This window comes from Thermobia domestica, chromosome 4 (assembly GCF_964235325.1).
Source record: "Thermobia domestica chromosome 4, izTheDome1.hap1.1, whole genome shotgun sequence".
Lineage (NCBI taxonomy): Eukaryota > Metazoa > Arthropoda > Insecta > Zygentoma > Lepismatidae > Thermobia > Thermobia domestica.
This window is the reverse complement of record NC_137457.1, coordinates 286083075-286103305: the sequence shown is the minus strand read 5'-3', so window position 1 is coordinate 286103305 and position 20231 is coordinate 286083075. Positions and strand designations below refer to the sequence as shown.

General features: G+C 34.7%; 1 protein-coding gene across 1 annotated transcript in view; it reads right to left on the bottom strand.

The window, feature by feature from the left end:
- Nucleotides 1-19920, bottom strand: part of cysu (peroxidase homolog) — a gene marked incomplete at its 3' end in the record, with an annotated part of 322966 nt that extends 303046 nt beyond the window's left edge. The window contains 1 exon segment of the mRNA XM_081756057.1: nt 19493-19920. Coding sequence (XP_081612183.1) covers nt 19493-19503 — 11 coding nt within the window.
- Nucleotides 19921-20231: the final 311 nt, after the last annotated feature.

Sequence of the window (20231 nt, the reverse complement as noted above, 5' to 3'; positions counted from 1 at the left end):
TTATTTAGAAATGCCCCTCTGTTAAAAAAAAGGAGGAACATTTACAGAAGAAATGAGGTAAGAAATGATGATTTTGAGTTCTTATGTGATGTTTAGGTATGTAAGTTTAGCAGTAAAGTTATGTTTAGTACGAGAAAAAATATGTAGAAATGGGTACTATTTGCAAGATGCGAAAGGTTTCGATGATTCTGCAACATGGTAGGTAGTAATATAAAATGGCGAATCGGTACGTTGAATGTGATATTTCCGCATTAAGTTTTACAGAATTATATAAGAATAATGAAGAAAATCTATTAAATTTTTTATGAGAATCACGGATTACTGAATGTAAGTGATAATTGAATCTTCTATGAGAACCGGTTCCAGTCACTGTTCTAGTCTAACCAAAGTCTTACCGGGTAACTTAACCTAATCTAAACTAACCTACCTAACAATTTTTAATGTTTTAACTGCTTTTTTTGTAGGCTTGAAAACTGGAGGGGTACCTCTAAACTTAAGCTAAAAACACATTTAGACATTTTCCATGCGAAAGCTGGGTATTACAGCTAGTATGAAGTAGTAATATTTTTAAAAATGCATATGGATGTACGTTAAACTACGATATATTACATATTGTTATTTTGAAGAAGTACCAACATTGTTTTTCTATTCTATGGGAGTTCCAGGAATGCAGACAAACGAAAGCAAGTGGAAAATATTTGTAGGAAGATGTGTTGCAGAAAAAATAAAAAGAATTAAACAATAATAAAATGATATAAACAAACGTAACACCACTGCTGTCATTATTCTAAAATTACTGTATTTTTCATTCCATCTTCCTAGTATGTGACGTCGGGTGAAGAAGAAGAAGAAGAAGACAAATGGCGACACAATTCTTCCCAGCGTGGAAATTCTTGAGTGGAAAACACGGTATGTTGAGAGACGTATACACACGAATCCAGGAGAAAGTGAAAAGAATCACAACACACATACACACACACACACCACAAAGCATTTCTTTCTATAAAGTTTATAAATGTGTCTGCAAGGGATTTGTGAAAGCTTCGCTTTTCTTCTTCTGAAGGACTGGCTATGAGAAGAAAAAGAAAAGGCATGATCATCATCTCCCAATGTTGCCAGACGTTGTTGTTAAAGTGAGAATCAATTATCTTTTGTTTTTGAAAAAAAAAAAATTGTTCCCTTCGCTCCGTCTTTTCAAAATTATGCAAATTCATTTTTAAGAGTAAAAGTCACGTACTATAAGGCATTAAAGATGTTGAATATATGAGATCATTGTTTTTTTGGACAGTTGATTTATATGGGTATTATTACTATTATTATTATTATTATTATTATTATTATTATTATTATTATTATTATTATTATTATTATTATTATTATTATCTTTGAAATTTTTGAAATCGGAACCTTGCTGAACCAATCCAAATCTGGAATTTTTAATTCCAGCTCCTGGAGTAATTGTATAAGAAAATATTGTAAGGTAGAGTACAAAGTAAAACGTATATATTGAGAGAAAGAATTGAAACAAGAATTACATCAAGCAAAGAAAAAGGAGCGAAATCTTTAGCTTTGCATTCGTCTTGTACACTACAAAAAAGTAAATTAGTGTTTGGACATAATTTGGATATTTAAAAAAAACTACTTTTAGTCATTGTTTAATATGTCCGAAAATGCTCGTAAATTTCAATCAATAAACAAAAAAAAAAAAAATGTTTACAATATCTCTTGGCACTGATTAATAGGATCTGCCTTAAAAGTGTTCAAAATGTACCAGAATTTTTCATACGTCCAATGAGTATACCGCTTTTAGAAAAATAACTTTTATATCATGTTTACACATAACATTTACAAGTCATTTCTGCTCTAATAACATCAGATGTTCAGGTACATTTTGATCACTTTTAGGGCAGTTCCTATATTAACCCAGACATTTGGTTCACTAACAGAACACTTCAGGGCACTTTTCAACATATTGAACACTCTTAGATAATGTGCTAACCATTGTTAAAAGCCGTTATTTTTGTTTACTGATAGAACAGTTATGACATTTTTGGACATATTGAACACTCATAGGGCAATTCCTATATGCTCGCACTGTTAAGATGCACTGTTGTTCACTAATAGAACATTTCAGGACATTTTTAAACATATTGAACACTCTTATCGCAGTTCCTATATTAATCAATGCTAGAAGCGTTTTTGCTTACTGATAGAACACTCCAGGACATTTTTGACATATTGAACTTTCTTACAGGAATTCCTATATTAACTACTATTAGGATGCATTCTAGGCATTTCTGTTCAGTAAAAGAACACTTCAGAACAATTTTGGGCATATTGAACACTCTTAGAGCAGTTTCTTTATTTAGCACTGTTTAGAGGTTATTTTTGTTCACTGATAGAACACTTCAGAACATTTTTGGAAATATCGAATACTTGTAGAGCAGTTCCTATATTAATCACTATTAGGAGGCAGTTTTGCTCATTGAAAGAACACTTCAGGATATTTTTGGATATATTGAACACTCTTAGAGCAGTTCTTTTATTAAACATTTAGGATGAATTTTTCTTCGTTGAAAGAACACTTCAGGACATTATTGGACATATCGAATACTCTTAGAGCAGTTCTTATATTAAACATTTAGGATGCATTTTTGTTTGTTGAAAGAATACTTCAGGACATTATTGAACATATCGAATACTCTTAGAGCAGTTCCTATATATAACACTTAGGAGGCATTTTTGTTCATTGAAAGAGCACTTCAGGACATTTTTGGACATGAATCGAACACTGTCAGAGCAGTTCCAATATTAAACACTGTTAGGATTATTCCAGGCATTTTTGGTCACTGATAGAACACTTCAGAACATTTTTGTACATATTGAACACACTTAAAGCTGTTCCTATATTAACCACTGTTAGGAGGCAATTTTTTTCACAGATGGAATATTTCAAGGCGTATTTGGACATGTTAAACAATGATGCAAATCGCTTATGAAAAAAATGTCCATACAATTATTTACTTTTTGCAATATAGGCGGAAGAAGAAGGGTGGAAAACACTTCTTAACGTGAATCTCGTATAAAATGTTTATTCTTTTTTTTCCCTAACGTTTTGGATCGATTAATATATTGATTGGACACCTGAAACAGATTCATCATAACACTCGAAACACATTGTATGTTAATCATGATGCACATGATGCTTGAAACATCACTTTCACGACACCTTCTTCGACACCCTAACTTTTGTATCGTAGTTAACTGTAGCAAATATCTCAATCATGAATCGAACCCAGAACCCACGCGCACGGAAAGCATACACATTAGCTATTCGGCCTCACAAAGGACACCAGTTTCTGGTTCGTCTCTTTGAGTTTAAAAAATCTGGCATCACTGTGTCATCTCAACACATGTAATGGTTATATGACTAATGACGTGTTTCTTGAGTGGAGATCAGCCAGGCTTCTTGAAAGAAAAGAATGAGAAAGGAAGAAGACACAAATTATACATAATCTTTATAAGAGTTTTCACTTTACTTCTCCCAAGTGCGGGTGTTAGTTTCCTTTTACTGTTTTCACACTGGATGCGCTCATCATAAGATGAATAAAAACTTCGCGCGCTATCTTCATTCAATTGTTTTTAGAATGACTTGTGTTTCTGCCTTCAGACTTAAGAATTCTATACGATTTCTTTACCCTTTTTTAATCACGCCTATTTGTCCTCTTTCTATAATTGTTTACTACACGTAAATGCGGAGTTATATACAGTACTTTGCAGTACGCACCGCAGGTTGTTACAGAGCTTCTCAACGTGTGTTTCACGGAGACTTCGGTCTCTGTGGAAACTACACTAATGTATCATAAAGGTTTTATTAAAAAAAACAAACCAAAAAAAATTAGATTTTCCATTATGGAAATATAAAATCTATATAAAGAGTTGAAAATGAAATGAAATCTTTCAGTTTAACGATCCACGCTTATGCCCTTTAGGATAACGGAGACGACGATTAAGACAAGTGAATGATAATGGAAGAATTCATGGAGTGAGAACGTTGGAGGAAACTGGAGTATCTCGAGAAATCCTACGGGCATGATGTTGTCCGCAGCAAACTTACTTAGACGGAGATCGAACCACGGATACCCACGCACCAGAGGTAAGCGCTCTACCACTGAACCACTGTGTCTCCCGATATAAAGAGTTCTATTGCCCTCATCACACTGCAGTGTGCCAGTTCCAAATGTATAGTTGTCGTTATGTGCCGTTTATACAGTTTAAATTCTGAGACGACGGTGGATTCCATAAGAAACTACAAATAAAGAAATGATCATATGGTTGTTAGATTTAAAAATTAAAAAAAAAAAAAAAAAGTTTTAATGTTACGTTCTGTTACCACCATGTTCAGGAGGTAATCGCCAATTGCTTCCTTGAACATGTGTCGTCTTAGTATAATGATACACTTTAACTCTGCAATATATATTTTTGATATCTTTCTGCTTTTATTATTTTCTTATTCAACCTGATCATTGTATTCTTTAACAAATATGACCTCATTTTCGGTACTTTTAGGTCAATTGTTACGATTGGTTATATTTTGAACACAATGTTTCCACACCCTTTCCCTCCTTTCCAGTAACTTTTATTTCTAGTATCTTTACTTCTTATTCAACTTTGATTAACACGTTCCCTGCGGCAGTGTGAAACTGGGTTTGGATCTTAGTGTTAATACGAGTCACCGTGTGTCTCCTTCAAGGTTTGTACGTCGATGCTAGTAATGTTAAAAGTCTGTACAAACGAAAATACCACAAACACACAGAGGTAATACAATGCATAGAACAGCACCGCACAGAAATGAAGTATCGCACGAGCCACCGGTGATTCGTAACGCAGCAAACGTGTTAACTTCTTCTTCTTTTTTTTGCCCAACATTTCCTTGCATTTGCATTTTTATTCCAATTTAAGTTTACTAAGCAATTCATTACTTCCTTTAAACATCTAATTGTAATATGACCGATAATTTCTTCGAATATTAAATTAAATTATTTTCGATATAAGTGCACTTTCTTTACTTTAATGAAACATTTTTAAAACGCTAGTAATGTGTACCCTTACAGAATTTTCTATTGATCCAGTGTCGTAAAAGCAGTCCGTAGAGCTATCACGATTTAGAAATACGCCTCTTCGGTGGGAGAACCGGGTACGATTCCTGGCAGGAGCTCACGTTGTTCGAATACCTCGTTAAACTGTAAATGCACGTCTCATATAGCCTCAGTGCTGAAAATACGCTAAACTAAACGAAAATCAAATCAAATGAACCGATTTAGAAACACAGAAATAATTGCAATGGAAGTTAATACACATCACTCAACTGAAATTCATCTAATTGGTTATATTCCTTTATAGACTTCGAACACTGGTGTTCAAGTTGAAAACCAATAAAAGGGATTATTTAACGTTGTGGACATAAATCCATGCTAACTGCACAGGTGTTTTATTGAAAAAATATGTTGCATTGTATCGCACAATCGCTTAAATGTCTTATGAGTGAAATTAGTTCAATTATTACTTGAACAACATCTTAAGTTACATAAGGGTAAAGTTGATTCTATTTGCCATTTGCAAGCAAGATTTTTCTTCTTCATATTAGTCAATGTTCAATATAATTAAATTATTTATATACTTCTTAGAAAAATAAACACACTGCTGAACAAGACTGCACTTATTTAATAAAAACACATTTACACGTGACGTTTCGACTGAGTGTACGTGTGATGAGGATCTTGGCTAGAAGATCGAAACGTCACGTGTAAATGTGTTTTTATTAAATAAGTGAAGTCTTGTTCAGCAGTGTGTTTATTTTACTGATTATATACTTCTTAATAGTTTTTTTTTTAAGTTATAGGCGTAATAAATAGATAATGGTCTTCATAATTCTTTTCTTTTTCTTTTGTAAAACTTGTTTTCTTAGACCTCTAGAAGCTTCATCTTTCTTAAATATTAAACATGGATTTCTCTTGTTTAAAGTTAACCATATCTATAAAATACTGGTAGATATAGTCAAAAACACTCATTAACATCGACGTCTACTTCCGCTGCCTTCACACTCTTGTCTTGCCTTGTCTTCTGCACTATTAACAGTGTCCATCTTATACACTAGGTTTTTTACCCCAATGTGCTTCTAATGTTGAAAATTGATTAAATAAAAAAAATTTGAACAAAATTCTAAGAGTTCACAAAATTATAAACACTGAAAGCAGTACATATTGAATTGGGGCAGTATATATTGGTAAATGTTACTTCATCTAGAGTTATCCTTTATTTTGTCGGTAGTAGCTTTGTCTAGATTGAAAGTGGGTTTCTTGATTGAATTGTCGATAGAAGTTATTTCCTTATTCATATACTGCTTCTAGAAGGTTACTGTATATTAATGACCTTTAGTTATAGTTGTCTCCACGCTCTTCAAACTAAATCTTTATATATCTATTTGTACAGATTACAGTCTGACAAGCCTTTGTAGCATGGACATGTGCACTTTTTAAAAGCACTTTCTGTCCAACAGTTTGATTCTTAATGTTTTAGCAATATTCTGATAATAATTTTAGTTTACCGTTTCCAATTTTGCTGTTTTCTAGCACTTAATACGTTGTTTTTTTTTTAAATAATAAGCATAACTTAAGAAAATAATCATTATGTTTTCTTTCTTTTCACAGCCCGAATTGAGGAATTATATCTTTAGGTGCAGATCTTGGTCTCTATTAGCTAGGCTATATCATTAAGCAACTTTAATAATAACTATTTTGGATCAAATTAAATTCAGTGTACGAACTGATGAAAGTGATCAGCTATGATGAAAGATGGTGGATGAAACCTTCAGTTTGTTTATAATTGCTACACGTATTTCATTGTATGAAGACTTATTGCAATGAGAATTTATAGCTAACTTAGGCTGCATTTATTATCTGTACTTTCTGAACTATATATAATATAGGTGAGTAGGACCAAGATCAGCATCTGAAGATATAATTCCGCAATTCAGGCTGTGAAAGAAAGGGAACTTACTGGAAATAATGATTAGTTTCCTAAGTTATGCTTAAGTGCTAAGAAATAACAAAACTGAAGATGGTAAACTACAATTTATAATGGGTAGAAGGATGCCAACAAACATCATCAATATAAACTCTGTAGGCAAAAGCAACTTTATTTCTTTATTTTAGCATCAGTAGTTAGGAAATAACATAGTAACATATGAAACGGGAAATAAAAGGAAAGTAAGCACATACAAGAGACGCCACAACACTAATTACACAGATGGATTTACTTCTTTTATATTTTTACTCATGAGTTAACACTTCTGCACATGCCCTAGTGTGTTTGCACCTGTGCGCTAATAAAATGGAACTAAAGACGTAAAAAAAGAACATAAAAAATAGAAAGAAAAACTAAAGAAAAATAAAAGACAATAAAGAAGAAAAGAAGGAAATTATTGCTACTGCTTCTTGGATTCTGATGATTTGACTGGAACTTAGCAACAGATCTATACGTTTCACAGTTGGCAGCCGTTAGAGCGCTTCTGGCAAATACAATAAAGAAATTTCTTCAAAATTCTGGTTCCCAAGTAAAACATTTGAGAAATATATGTATTAAATGTAATGAAGAGAATTATTGCTAATGATAACCATATACACTTGGGTGCCTTCATTCTTTGCATCTCAATTAACAGAGAAGAAGCGTCTATTTCCACTTTCACAAAAATTAGCTCAAAAACGCTTTAATTATGTTGCAGCTTGAAGTCACTCGTGCATTACACAAAATAGTCGCTGGGCGCTGTTTATAAGCTAAAAGGCGTGTCTAAAGCTATCAGACTTCATGGGATGACTCTCGAAAAAAAAAATGATAATAATTACTTCATGTTCTTTGCTTTGCATGTTACGGCCAAGGTAAAGTAATGTTGCTCACTTTTAAAGGATTTCATCTCTAATTAGCGGGAATTTCGCAGCGCCCACTCAACAACACTTAAAATCTCCATAACCCTATATAGAATGATTGCTTCAGATGCAAAGAATTCCTGGTTCAATTTAAGCTCATATACGTTTGTACTGGACAACATTGTGCACGTGAGTTTTCTCGGAGTTCTCCCTTTTAGTCACAATTCTCACCCACTAATCCAATCGATTAATCATCCGTTTCTTTTTAGCCAAAAGGACATAACCATGAATCATAAAACGAAACAAAAAAAAAACTATGAATGGTCCATTCTCAAAATGATATCAACTGTGTGGAAGCTTGGAAGTTATCTTCAGTGTTTCTTTTAGAAAAAAATGTTCCGGGTGGGCACACCTAGTATTCAGAGGGGTACATATTATTTTCACATTGTACTATTCTACTTATTATTACATTATTATATTATTTTGGTCTCCTCCGGGAGGAGCTCTTAGAGTTCCGGGATGAGGGGCAGTGCCTTCCCAAAAACATGTCTGGAAAAAACACTGGTTATCTTCTCTAAGAAAATGCAATTTTCTACAAGTTCGTGTTGCTATTTACTTATAGAACCCTGCAACCAGGATTTATTACATATCAGAAGGATTACGAAATAATTGATGGCAATAGACAGTGGTAAGATAAGTAGCAATTCAAGAAATATCCTGAAGTCTTGCCTGGGGCAGAACCAGAGACTTTTCATATAACAAGAAAGCATTATACCATTAAACCACGGTGTCTTTCATTTAATAATTGTAGTCATATGTGAAACGTGTTAAATGAAACTTTTCTTGGAAGCTAAGATTACATCTTGCACAAATAAATTAATTGTATACTGAATAATACATAAGCTATGTTCATCGTGTTATAGGTTTATATATGCTTATTTCGACAATATCTTCACTTTATTCCCTGAATTTTACTGGAAGTTCTACTTGTTACGTACACGAAACTACAGCTATAAAATTGCAGTTGTATGTTGTCTAAATTCCCCTGGTGTTACAGTACTTCAAACTTGTTTGATCAGTCAGAGGCATCGAAAACTATTCGTCTTCTAAACGGTGTTAAAAAAAGAAAAAAAAGAAAAAGAAAGAAAAGAAAAGAAAACAAAGAGGTGGAGAACTTTACGTTGAAATAAAGCACAGAAAAATGTTTTTAATATTTTTAAAATTGGCTTATTTGACAGATCATTTAATGTCTCTGTACCTTTCATTGTTGATTTTAACTTCTGACTATTATTAATTTTGAAGACATAATAACCAATGATTTCACCGGCCCATTGAGCATACGACTACTTACGGCATACCTATTATCTTTTAGAGTAAACTATTGCGTAAACGATCCCTAGTTTCTGGAATTAATCGCTCTGATGGACGATTATGAACACCGTAAAACGCACGTAATGCCCGATGAGTTTGTCAAATTGAACCATGATTTTCAAAATAAATTTGCACAATTTGCAAACGTTGCTCCGGCGTGAATCTATTCACGATGATTTGCCACACCAAACTACCCTCAAAACAACCGAGAACTCTGATATCAGCAGACACAGAAAACAGTGTTGCCAGCTTAAAGTTCTCCGTCTCTAAAATAAACAACCTTTATATCGCAGTCATAAGTGAGAGAAGTCTTCTAGGCTGCACTACGCTAGGCATACGGGTCTAGGTCAAAAAACCCACACTCAAGAAATGTCAAAACGCCCCCACGATCGGTCATAACTCCCACACAAATGGACAAATCTCCCAAACCCACGAACGGTCAAAACCCCCACAGCCAAAACTCCCACACTCAAGAAATGTCAAAACGCCCACACAATCGGTCATAACTCCCACAAAAATGGACAAAACAGCCACACATAGTAACGGTCATAATCCCCACATAAATGGACAAAACTCCCACACAAATGGTCAAAACTCCCACATGCAGAAATTGTCACAACTGCCACACAAATGGACAAAAACCCCACACAATCGGACAAATCCCCCACACTCTGAAATGAGTGATTGCACGTCTTTGTTGCGGCTCTTTATGACGCCCACTTTAGTGTTTCTGTCATTAGAAAACAGTGCAAGAAGAATAGTTGCAACATCAGTTTAAGTGGAATAAAAAATGTTATTAAAAAGTACAAGGGCAAGACATGCAACTAGGATCATTTCAGAGTGTGGGAGATTTGTCCGATTGTGTGGGGTTTTTGTCCATTTGCGCGGCAGTTGTGGCAATTTCTGCATGTGGGAGTTTTGTCCACTTGTGTGTGGGTTTTGTCCATTTATGTGGGGATTGTGGCCGTTGCTATGTGTGGGAGTTTTGTCTATTTGTGTGGGAGTTATTACCGTTGGAGTTACGACCGATTACTAGTGTGGGGGTTTTGGCTGTGGGAGTTATGACCGTTCGTGCATTTGGGAGATTTGTCCATTTATGTGGGGGTTATGACCATTTATGTGGCTGTTTTGACATTTCTTGAGTGTGGGGCTTTTGGCTGTGGGAGTTTTGACCTGTTCCCAGGCATACATCTAACCCAATATACAGCACGAGGTTATGTCCCAGTGTTTACAGTTTCTTGCTTGTGCTTTGCCTCCGCTTTGCTGGGCTACACTCTGCTCAATCTATGCCTAGGCTTATAGTATAACAGGAACCACGAGTATATTCCAACCAGATTACTTTACTTGGGTAACAAATGGTTAGCACATGGGATCTCTTTGCTGTCGTTTCTTACTTTTTGTACCGAAAATCTCTACCATTAAACTCTAATGGTTCCCCAATATCAGAATTCTCGATCAATTCCACAATATTATGTGCTCCCATCGTGAATCGAACCCAGCCCACCCAAACACGAATCAGTTAACTACATAAAATAAAATGTATACTTCGTAGCATAATAATACTCATTATTGAAAAGCAAAATTAACCAATTTTAAAAAAAGAAATTAGAAAAGATAGAGAAAGTGTAAAATATCACATACTGTCCATATATTTCTTTCGTTACAATGACCAAGTTTTTTGCTGTATAATTATAATAAAAGCATCGAAGAAGTAATAAATGTATAAATAAAAGAATAAGTAATTAACAAAAGAAATTTACTGTTAGTTTCTTGTAGTTGTTGTAATAGAAATTAAATGACTAACAACTAAAGGTACGTGAGTGTATAGATAAGTCTTACAAGGTCGTTTTGCATTGAATGCAGTTCGATAAACCACTTTCGTCGGAGAGCAACAGACGCAGTGAAAACCATTGCAGACGACAGAAAAAAAATGTGCCGTTAGATAACCTTGAAAAAGAAGCCAGCTGATTTGGTTGAAGGAACGAGGCAAGGAAATGAATGACGGTATTTGATTATAGGCTTTGTCACTGGCAAAAAGATTTCAGATTCAAACGCCATTTCTCTCACAAAAAAAAAAAAAAAAAAAAAAAAGAAAGAAACTTTCACCCACTTTTCCTTGCCGTGTTCTTATGCATCGGGAAAATCTTTTGCAACATTGACAAAGAGAATGTCACCACAGCATGTGTCGCATTCAGGATTTTCCTTCCTAATGTAAACACTAGTGTCATTTTAGGTTTTACCAGGGAGGGGGAGGCAAGATTGTCCACCAACATAAGACTCTCAAGCAGGCCCGAAACGAGCCACAGAGTTTTTTTTTGGGGGGGAGGGAGCATAAATATGTTAGGGGGGCAAGTCATCAAAAATTCTCTTACAAATATCTAAATTGTGTTTTTGTGTTGAGGTCTGGAAGGGCCACGAAAAGTTTAGGGGTGCCAAGCAACCCTCTGGTTGCGGGTCTGCTCTCAAGTATCTCATTCTTACCTGTATTAGAATGTCGATAATGTTGTTCTCCAAAAGCACTAACGGTTATATAAACAGGTGCCTCGAACATAATTCATGTAGGCTACAACTATAAAATTGTCTTATGTATACCTCACAAGTAGGTTCTTGAAATGAAAACTGAATTTCCCACGTATTAGGAATTCATATGTCTGGTTGCTGTGATGGCTGACGCAAATCTCCAGATAATGGTCAGAGAATTGATGCCAATAAAATTACTCCTTCCTTTTCCTCTTCCTCTGTATACTCCATATTGGTAACTACAATACAAATATTTTTTCACACATGAAAAATGGTTTAATGAATCCTACTTTTCGTTCTTCTTTTGTTTCTAAATTGTAGATTTAATTTGAAAGTTAAAAAGCAATTACAAGTAATTGTTAAATTGGGCAAGAGAGGTAATTTATGGAAGAGCTGGTTCAATGTCAAGAAAAGGACATAAGTAGTCTCTTTCATAGGTTCGTTGCCCTTTTATTAATCTAAACAGTATTTTTTCCTTGTAAGTTATAAGGAAAATGAAAGATTTAACTTGTAAAGGTATAGCCATTACAAACATTCCACACAGTTTCATACGTCAAACATTACTAGCATACGTCAAACATTTATACTTCCATCTTACGTACAGTATTTATTTGATATTTCAAATAATTATTGAAAATTGGAGCAGATAAGGAATACAAGGGCCAATTTTCGGAAAATTTACAGGTAAAATGTATTAATTTATAAAAAAACAAATAATATTTAAGGAACTTATGTACGTACGCGACCAACCTCTAACTAATATTAACACAGAGCCATCACTGCAACCTTAGTTCTATCACCATTATATTGTATTGTGAAAACAACCCATATAGCATACGCATTTAGTAATAATAATAACAGAAATATACATTTATATATGATTCATTATAACAAAAATATCTTTATAAGATATTTAACCTGTTAAAGTATTTTCTAACCTAGCCTAAACAACATTAAAATACTTGTCCTAACCTGAGGAATGACGAATATATATGGAGTGATAATAAGTAACATTATATAATAACGTATTGTCCTTCAGGGCTCACTGCACCAAACTTATTGCCTTCGTGCTTTTCAGTAGCAACCTAACCCAAGTTAGTTTGTGTTTTTCCGGACATTTTAAAAATGACAGATATTAGTATTGAATCCATAGTTACCGGGGTCGCTGAGATGAACAGTGACGCTTCCGAAGCCGTTTAAATTAAAATTCAGCCCCGTAACTTGAGGGCTGAAGAGTGGGAGATACATAAAAGTGATGGAAAATGACCGATATTAGTGTCAAATTCAAAGGTTTCGGGGTCGCTGAGACAAACATTGTTACCTCCAATGATGTTTAAATTCAAATTTAGCTCTTTATGTCCAAAATGAAACGCATTCTCCCCGTACGAAGAACGGGTACTCTGCTAGTGTTTGAAATATAGAAAATAATTAAATATTTAGATTTGTCCACTAGGAAGTCATTTAGTTTCATTTTAGCGTGTTGTATTCCACGGACAGATAAATATTGTCTATCCTGAACATTATACTAACACGCTAAATCTGAACAACACTGCGGGCAGTCTATCAAGCAAGGATAATATTCATAATGACTCCCATAAGAATGCATGGGGAACTGATTTTTGATTGTCTATATCTTGGGATCAACTGGATGATTCACGTACATCAACGACCTCGATTGCTAACCTTTGAGCCTTTACAGTCTGGCCAAAATTGTTGGTGATCCACTAAGTAGTTCTTGAGATTTCGTGTCTCCCTGACGGATACACAGAACAGATCAAGTAAACACAGAAAGAAGTCTTTAGTATACAAAATTCCTTTTAAAAAATAGAGTTCTCCAATCAGAAATGCCATTTCAGATTTTCTTTGGGGCGAAGGGGGGCAGGACCCCCTGATGTAAGCGAATTTTGATGTTTTTCATTGGTATCCTATTTATTGAAATGCATATGAATTCCAAACTCCGGGGAAGGGAGGCAATTACCCCCTGCCCTTTCCAAATTACACTCCTGTCTGTTGATCTTTAGTTGTGGCTCCAAGAGCAATTAATTAATTATGCTCCAAGTTTTGCAAACTTTTATGTAAACATATAACGCATTATAGCTATTTGTTCCTGTTTGTGATCAATGCTTCCTATACTTAGCACTGACCATCTCAACTCTCACAAGCTGTATGCAGATCTTTCACTAACCCAGTCTCCATTACTTGCGCATGCATTCATTGCAAAACTTCTTTTTTTTTTTTTTTTTTTTTTTTTTTTAACCTTGCAGCTATTCCAGTATCCGGTTTAAAATAGGCGTGCATGTTTAGATTACAATTAAATTCAAGAAAATCTCCAATGATATCATGCATTGAAGGTGCTTGGGGCTATCCTATGCTAGAACTACTTCTTATAATTACAAGAAAGAAAACTCGAGTTTCATTTATTCGGGTATGATATTGCAATAATAATAATAATAATACGTAGTAGAAGAAACAAACAACGCTTCAGTCAATTTACAAAACATGTTACTCGAAAATAGATGGTGGTAAGTTAAAAGCAAGTAAGACTTTCTTAACATGGAATTTATGTTATAAATACTTTTTATTTAACTTATCAGCTGCTGTTTAGTACACAAACAACAAAATATGAATTAAATCTTAACTTTCACTACAGATTAAAAAGATAGAAAATAGCATTTAATGTACATAAAATAACGAAATATACACTGTAACAAGTCCAGAAGATATTGTATGTACGTAACTGTATTAATTAATCTTTTTAAGCACATAAAATAAATGAAAGTAAATCCTCTGGTTTTATAGACCTCTCTTATTTTGGTGCTGCATGATCAGTATATTGTTACCACCGTACTTATTTCTAGTCTTGAGTTCGTTATACATTTCAATTACCTCTCCCACAATTTCATAGTGAATTGAACCAATACCGAAAGCTTCTACGCCTCCGCTGGGAACATAACCCCAGGACTATGGTAACTAACTAGTCACATAAAGAAAAACACTTTCTTTTATTTGTAAATTATAGTATACTACAGAGTGATCACAAAGTCACAATGTCTACAACTCTTCCTACAAGGAGGAAAGTGTTTTTCTAGGACGACTGTGCAATACATCGCAGTGCAAAAGCCAGAAACGTTTGTTACTGAAGTAAAGAAAACCCACATTTTTATGAAGAACTGAACACAACCCACCACATGACATGACCTGGGCTGCAATGTCTGAAACCCACTTGGTAGGTCCATATTTCTTTGACAATGCTGTGAATCACATTGCGTATTTCACCACGTTACGTGCTTGTTTTATTTCATATACGGAAGATCGGGGACTGCTTCGTCGTGTATGGTTCCAGCAGGATGGAGCAGCAGCCCATTATGTTATTGACATAAGAGAACATCTGAATAACGCATTTCCTGGTGGTTCTGCCCATTTGCCTGCATCTTCGGAGTGGCCACTCCGAAGTCCTGATCTATCATCTTGCGACAATATATTATGGGGGTTTATAAAACAAAAAGTCGCTACCACACGATATGAGACAGTTGACGAACTTAAGGATGCTGTTCGACGGCATTTACTGCCATCATGCCAGCAATGTTGAGAATTTCACTTCGTACATGAAGGAGAATCGGATTTTGTTATGAAAACAATGGTGTACACATAGACACTCTGGAATAAATAGTAAAGAATAGTCAAACTACCTCAAAGTTATCTACTGCCATGATCCCACATTAATACAATGCGACCATCTATGAATATGGGAATCCAATAAGGGGAAATGGGATTTTGTGATCACTCTGTACAGTGATTCATTAACAATAATATGATTTTTAAATACTATTTTACTTGATACATTTACATTTCTAACTCAAGCAGATGTTGTTACGAGTGTATATTGGCTGTATGTACGAGTGTATATTATCTGTACACAGTGGCGTATTTAGGGGGGTGGCTTCCGGGCTTAAGTCCCCCCCGAAATCTTACTTAGTATAGTAAAGTAAATGAAATATCTTGCAGAATTTTCACATTTCCAGGCAAAGCCCCCCCCGAAAGATAGCAAAGCCCCTCCCGAAACAAAATCGTAAATACGCCACTGTCTGTACTTAACATAAATGAAATCATTAAAAAAAAACTAACTTTAAACCAAGTAAGTTTAATGTTCCTTTGAAATTTAACGTTTCTTTTCAGCACCAAAATTATGTTCAAGGTTAGAACATGTCTAGACATGTTTATTTATAGTAAACGTTGCTTTCGTAGTTGCAAAATGAAATCGTAGTTTTACGTCCCACAGTTATGCCATATAAGTTTCTAAAGGATACGGATGATTAATGAGAATCAACAATTATGAAGTAAATAGTAGAATGAGAATGTAGGGGGCAAACTGTGAGATCGAACCAGAGGTCCCTCGCACCAGAGGTGAGCGTTCTATCGCCGAGCCACCATGCCCTCTAGGTTCGTTATTTAGACGTATAATAAATTGATGAAGTCTCTGCATATCTAAGCATATAGCTACATACATAGAATTAATAGTTGGCTAGATATATACATTACTATAACAGTATTATAAACAAGCGAATAAAGTCCTATATTGATATTTTCATTTCTGCTTCTTTTGTACTTGTTCCAACATTTTGTAAAACGTTTTTCGCCAATAATCAATTCAAGTTATTATTGTAATTTGCTATTCGAATAAACATTCTAATCGGGAGTCGGATCTGAATTTTCTGGTAAATCAAATGCAAGGACTGTAATTACGTAGCTATGAGGATAATGAAATATATATAATGAAATATAATAGTTTTTTTCTTTGTTTACTTAAAAATTTTTTGTAATAGTACACAGTGGAACGAAACGTAATTTTGGGCATACAAGTTTATTTAAAAAAAATAACGAACACAGTAGTGCTTGTACGAATCATTGTTGAAGACAGGGGCGGATCCAGGACCGACTTCTGAGGGGGCGGTGGGTTGTCATAATGCTACTTTTAAGGGCTCCAAACTCTGGGATGGATTTTTATTTATATATAAAAACAATAAAGTTTCCTCTTCTTGAGGGCAATCGCCCCGATCTCCCCCCCCTGGTTGAAGATGAGTGTTAGCAATAAATATGCAGGTTTTATCAACAAAACTTGCTAATTGTAAGATTGACAATAGGAAAAGAGTTAAAGTGTGGCAAGGCGTTCATAAACCACAAATTCTGGTTGCGATTGTAAATCAGGATGAGGATTAGAACATGTCGAGGACCAGTTCTATATACCGATAGTATTGTAGAATATACATTCCCAAAGAATACATAGAGATTGAGTGTGTCCAAGACTTGGACTAAATAGAATGTATATACTAATATCTCAAAGGTACACAAGGTCGTTACTTTGTCCATGGGCTCAAGAGTCACCACTTTCTTCAAAGGTTTTCGTATTTCAGGCTTTCGGTATGTACAGTTCTGGGTTCAATTCCCGGAAAGGATACAGAATGCACCAGTATCGTAAGGAGAATTGGAGAGCTTTAAATTGAGAATTAGCACGGTGTAAGCATTATGAACATTTAATTTTAAAATATTTAAGAAACAATGCGTTTACTGAAATAATCCTATTAAACGTGTTCAATCCTTCCGTCCAGAGTCTTTCTTGGATGTCCATAAGTATTTTGACCAAAAGACTGTATGTTTAATAGACTAGGTCAAGAGGTTAAGTCAATTATGTAAAGAAAGGTTATCTTAATAAATAATTATCATCCTTGACTTAAATATAGACGTGTTAAAGCGACGAAATCTAACAAATCTTAAAGTTTTAATGACATCAATTACCATTAGATCACTGCAGTTAAGTCTTCACAATCTGCCATGTTATTACGAACGAATCTACATTACCTTGCAATTTTCTATTAAAAAACAAAACCACTCTTTTTTTCTTACATTCCACCGATTATGTATCTAGCCATTTGAAGCATTGTCCGTACGTAAAAGTTGTGGAAGAAGTAACTTTTAAATTATTGTAAACAGTGTCAAGAGCTTTCTGTAGGCAGTACTCAATGACAGAAACCTCACAGTGCAAACATAGTAACACACATCTAGGCATTCCTACGTACACGGGCGATGAAATACAGATTCACAGTCGCGCACAAGAAAAAAGGAATTAAAAAAACAAGAAATGAGTCCCGTTAGATCTTATACACGCTGGTGAGCAAAAAGCAAACCAGCCAAGGCGTTCATCGGAGAAGACAGATTGTATTGTGGAAGTAATTTCGTATTCGTAGCACGAAGCGGTGAGTTCAACATCCGATTGGAACGGTATCCTGCCTCCGACGATGACAAAATTGTCCGTACATATTTTATTTATTTATTTATATTCTTTTGGTCATTTACAGGAACAAGATGGGTAATTGTCCTCCTTAAAAGCTAAATTTGAACCGCAATGCAATAGATAATTTGTAATTACCAAATCAACTTCTATTGGTGACTTTCCTCTAAAATTTTATTTCTTGCTTCTTTTTGCATCCTAACATTTTTGTTCCAGCTAGACTTGCCATTACTGTCACAACTTCGAAACTATGGAATTTGTAGAATAATACCTCCAAGCCATTTTAAAACCTAAATAAAAGTTGACCCAGAATTTATATACATCTGTAGGTAAGTTGAATTGCATACTCTGTTTTTCCAAAATTTTGTATTTGATTCCATATTATGTAAAGAAAATATCTGCACAATATATTTTTCAATGCTGAATCTTAATTCAGAACAATAAGTTAGCGACAAAACATTCTATGATGGTTGATTCTATCTTTCCTATGCTGAATCAATAATCGTTCTAACACCCTTTTTTCTATCCTTAATTGCTTGTTCTTAGTTAAGCATAGTACTATAGTGGCTGAAATCTCATAGCTTTAAGTCATGACTGGTAGTCTTATAGTTTAAGACTAGATAACATATTACAAACTATGTTTGTAGAAACATCTTCAAAATTATCATTCTGCAAATGTGTGCGTTAAACAGTGTTTACTATATTTGTAAGTGAATTATAAAAGTTTTAAATAGATTTATTTCCAAAGATGTTTGTATAGTAGCTCACAACTTACGAACACATCCTTACACGGCTTATGTTCTTGTCAAAATATTGACAACAGAGATATAAACCTATAATGAAACATTCAATCTATGAATACATTTACGTTGGAAATACATTTAGTTAGCGAACACATAAATGCAGTAAATACTTCAGCAACTTTTTCGTATAAATTGATAGTGCAGAAGTAATCAACCTGTATACTGGATCAAAATACACAAGCAAAGACACCTTCCTTCAAATACATCTATTTTTTTCCTTCATGTCAATTGAGATTTTATATCTTCAGGTACAGACCTAATCGCAGTGACCTATATGACTAAATAATATCATTAATAATTGTTTTATAGCCTAATAATTCAAATGCTTAAAAACTGATGATAAGGAAGAGTGATGATAAAATATAGCGAATGACTCTCGGTCCTGAAAATACAACTTTATGTCTAATTGCAAATGTTTAAATTATATTCAAGGGGATGACTTGTGGAGTAATATATCACATGCAAATACGTGGCCTCATGTATTACTAAATAACCATGTTAGAGAGGTGTATAGTTAGACATAGTAGGAATATACACGTAAAAAACAAATTGATAACACATAAAACATTTAGAAACCACTTCCTTACCTTGGTAACATTTTGATTGGTTATATTGTGGTAATCCTCCTCTTCTAAACACCACTAATGAAATCCTTGCAATAATCCTTTTTTCCAATAGAAAAAGGATGTCCAAGAACTAGTGATAAAAATAAGACACTTAACACTGAATATGAAAGGGTCTGCAAACACTGGGTTGCGAACTAGTATCCTTTCGCTACAAAAATGATCCAATTTGACAGGTTTTGTCAACAAGATAAACCAGAAAGTATACCACACTTTTTTATTCTTTCTTCAGAAGGAAAGAGAAGAACGAACCAACAAAACACTATATATGAAACCGACAGAGAGAACACCAAAAAAGCCCGACCACTGTACTACTTCGTTTCCTATGCACTACTGTCACCCGTCAAGTGTACAACTCCGCAATGCCTCCACAGCACAGAGCTTTCTTTTTCCACTAACCTGAATTTGAGTCGCTCCCGGGCGCTTGGAAAAAGCCGACCTCCCCTCGGGCGGAAATGTAGGAGAAGGTAAGAAGAAAAAGGGGGGAACTGCGCTCCCTTGGAATCCCCTTTACTCTCTCTCTGTCTTGGGCTCTATCGTTATCTTTTCCTTTTCCTTATAACAATCTCCACTAGTGTGTCGCCCCTCCCCCTTAAACAGTTTGCTCGATTCCTCCGCCACGATGACGGTAAACCTCCATCCTTTTTTACTTGCCTGCCCAATTAGATAGTTTATTTTTTAATCTGTTTCCTGGACTGGTGGT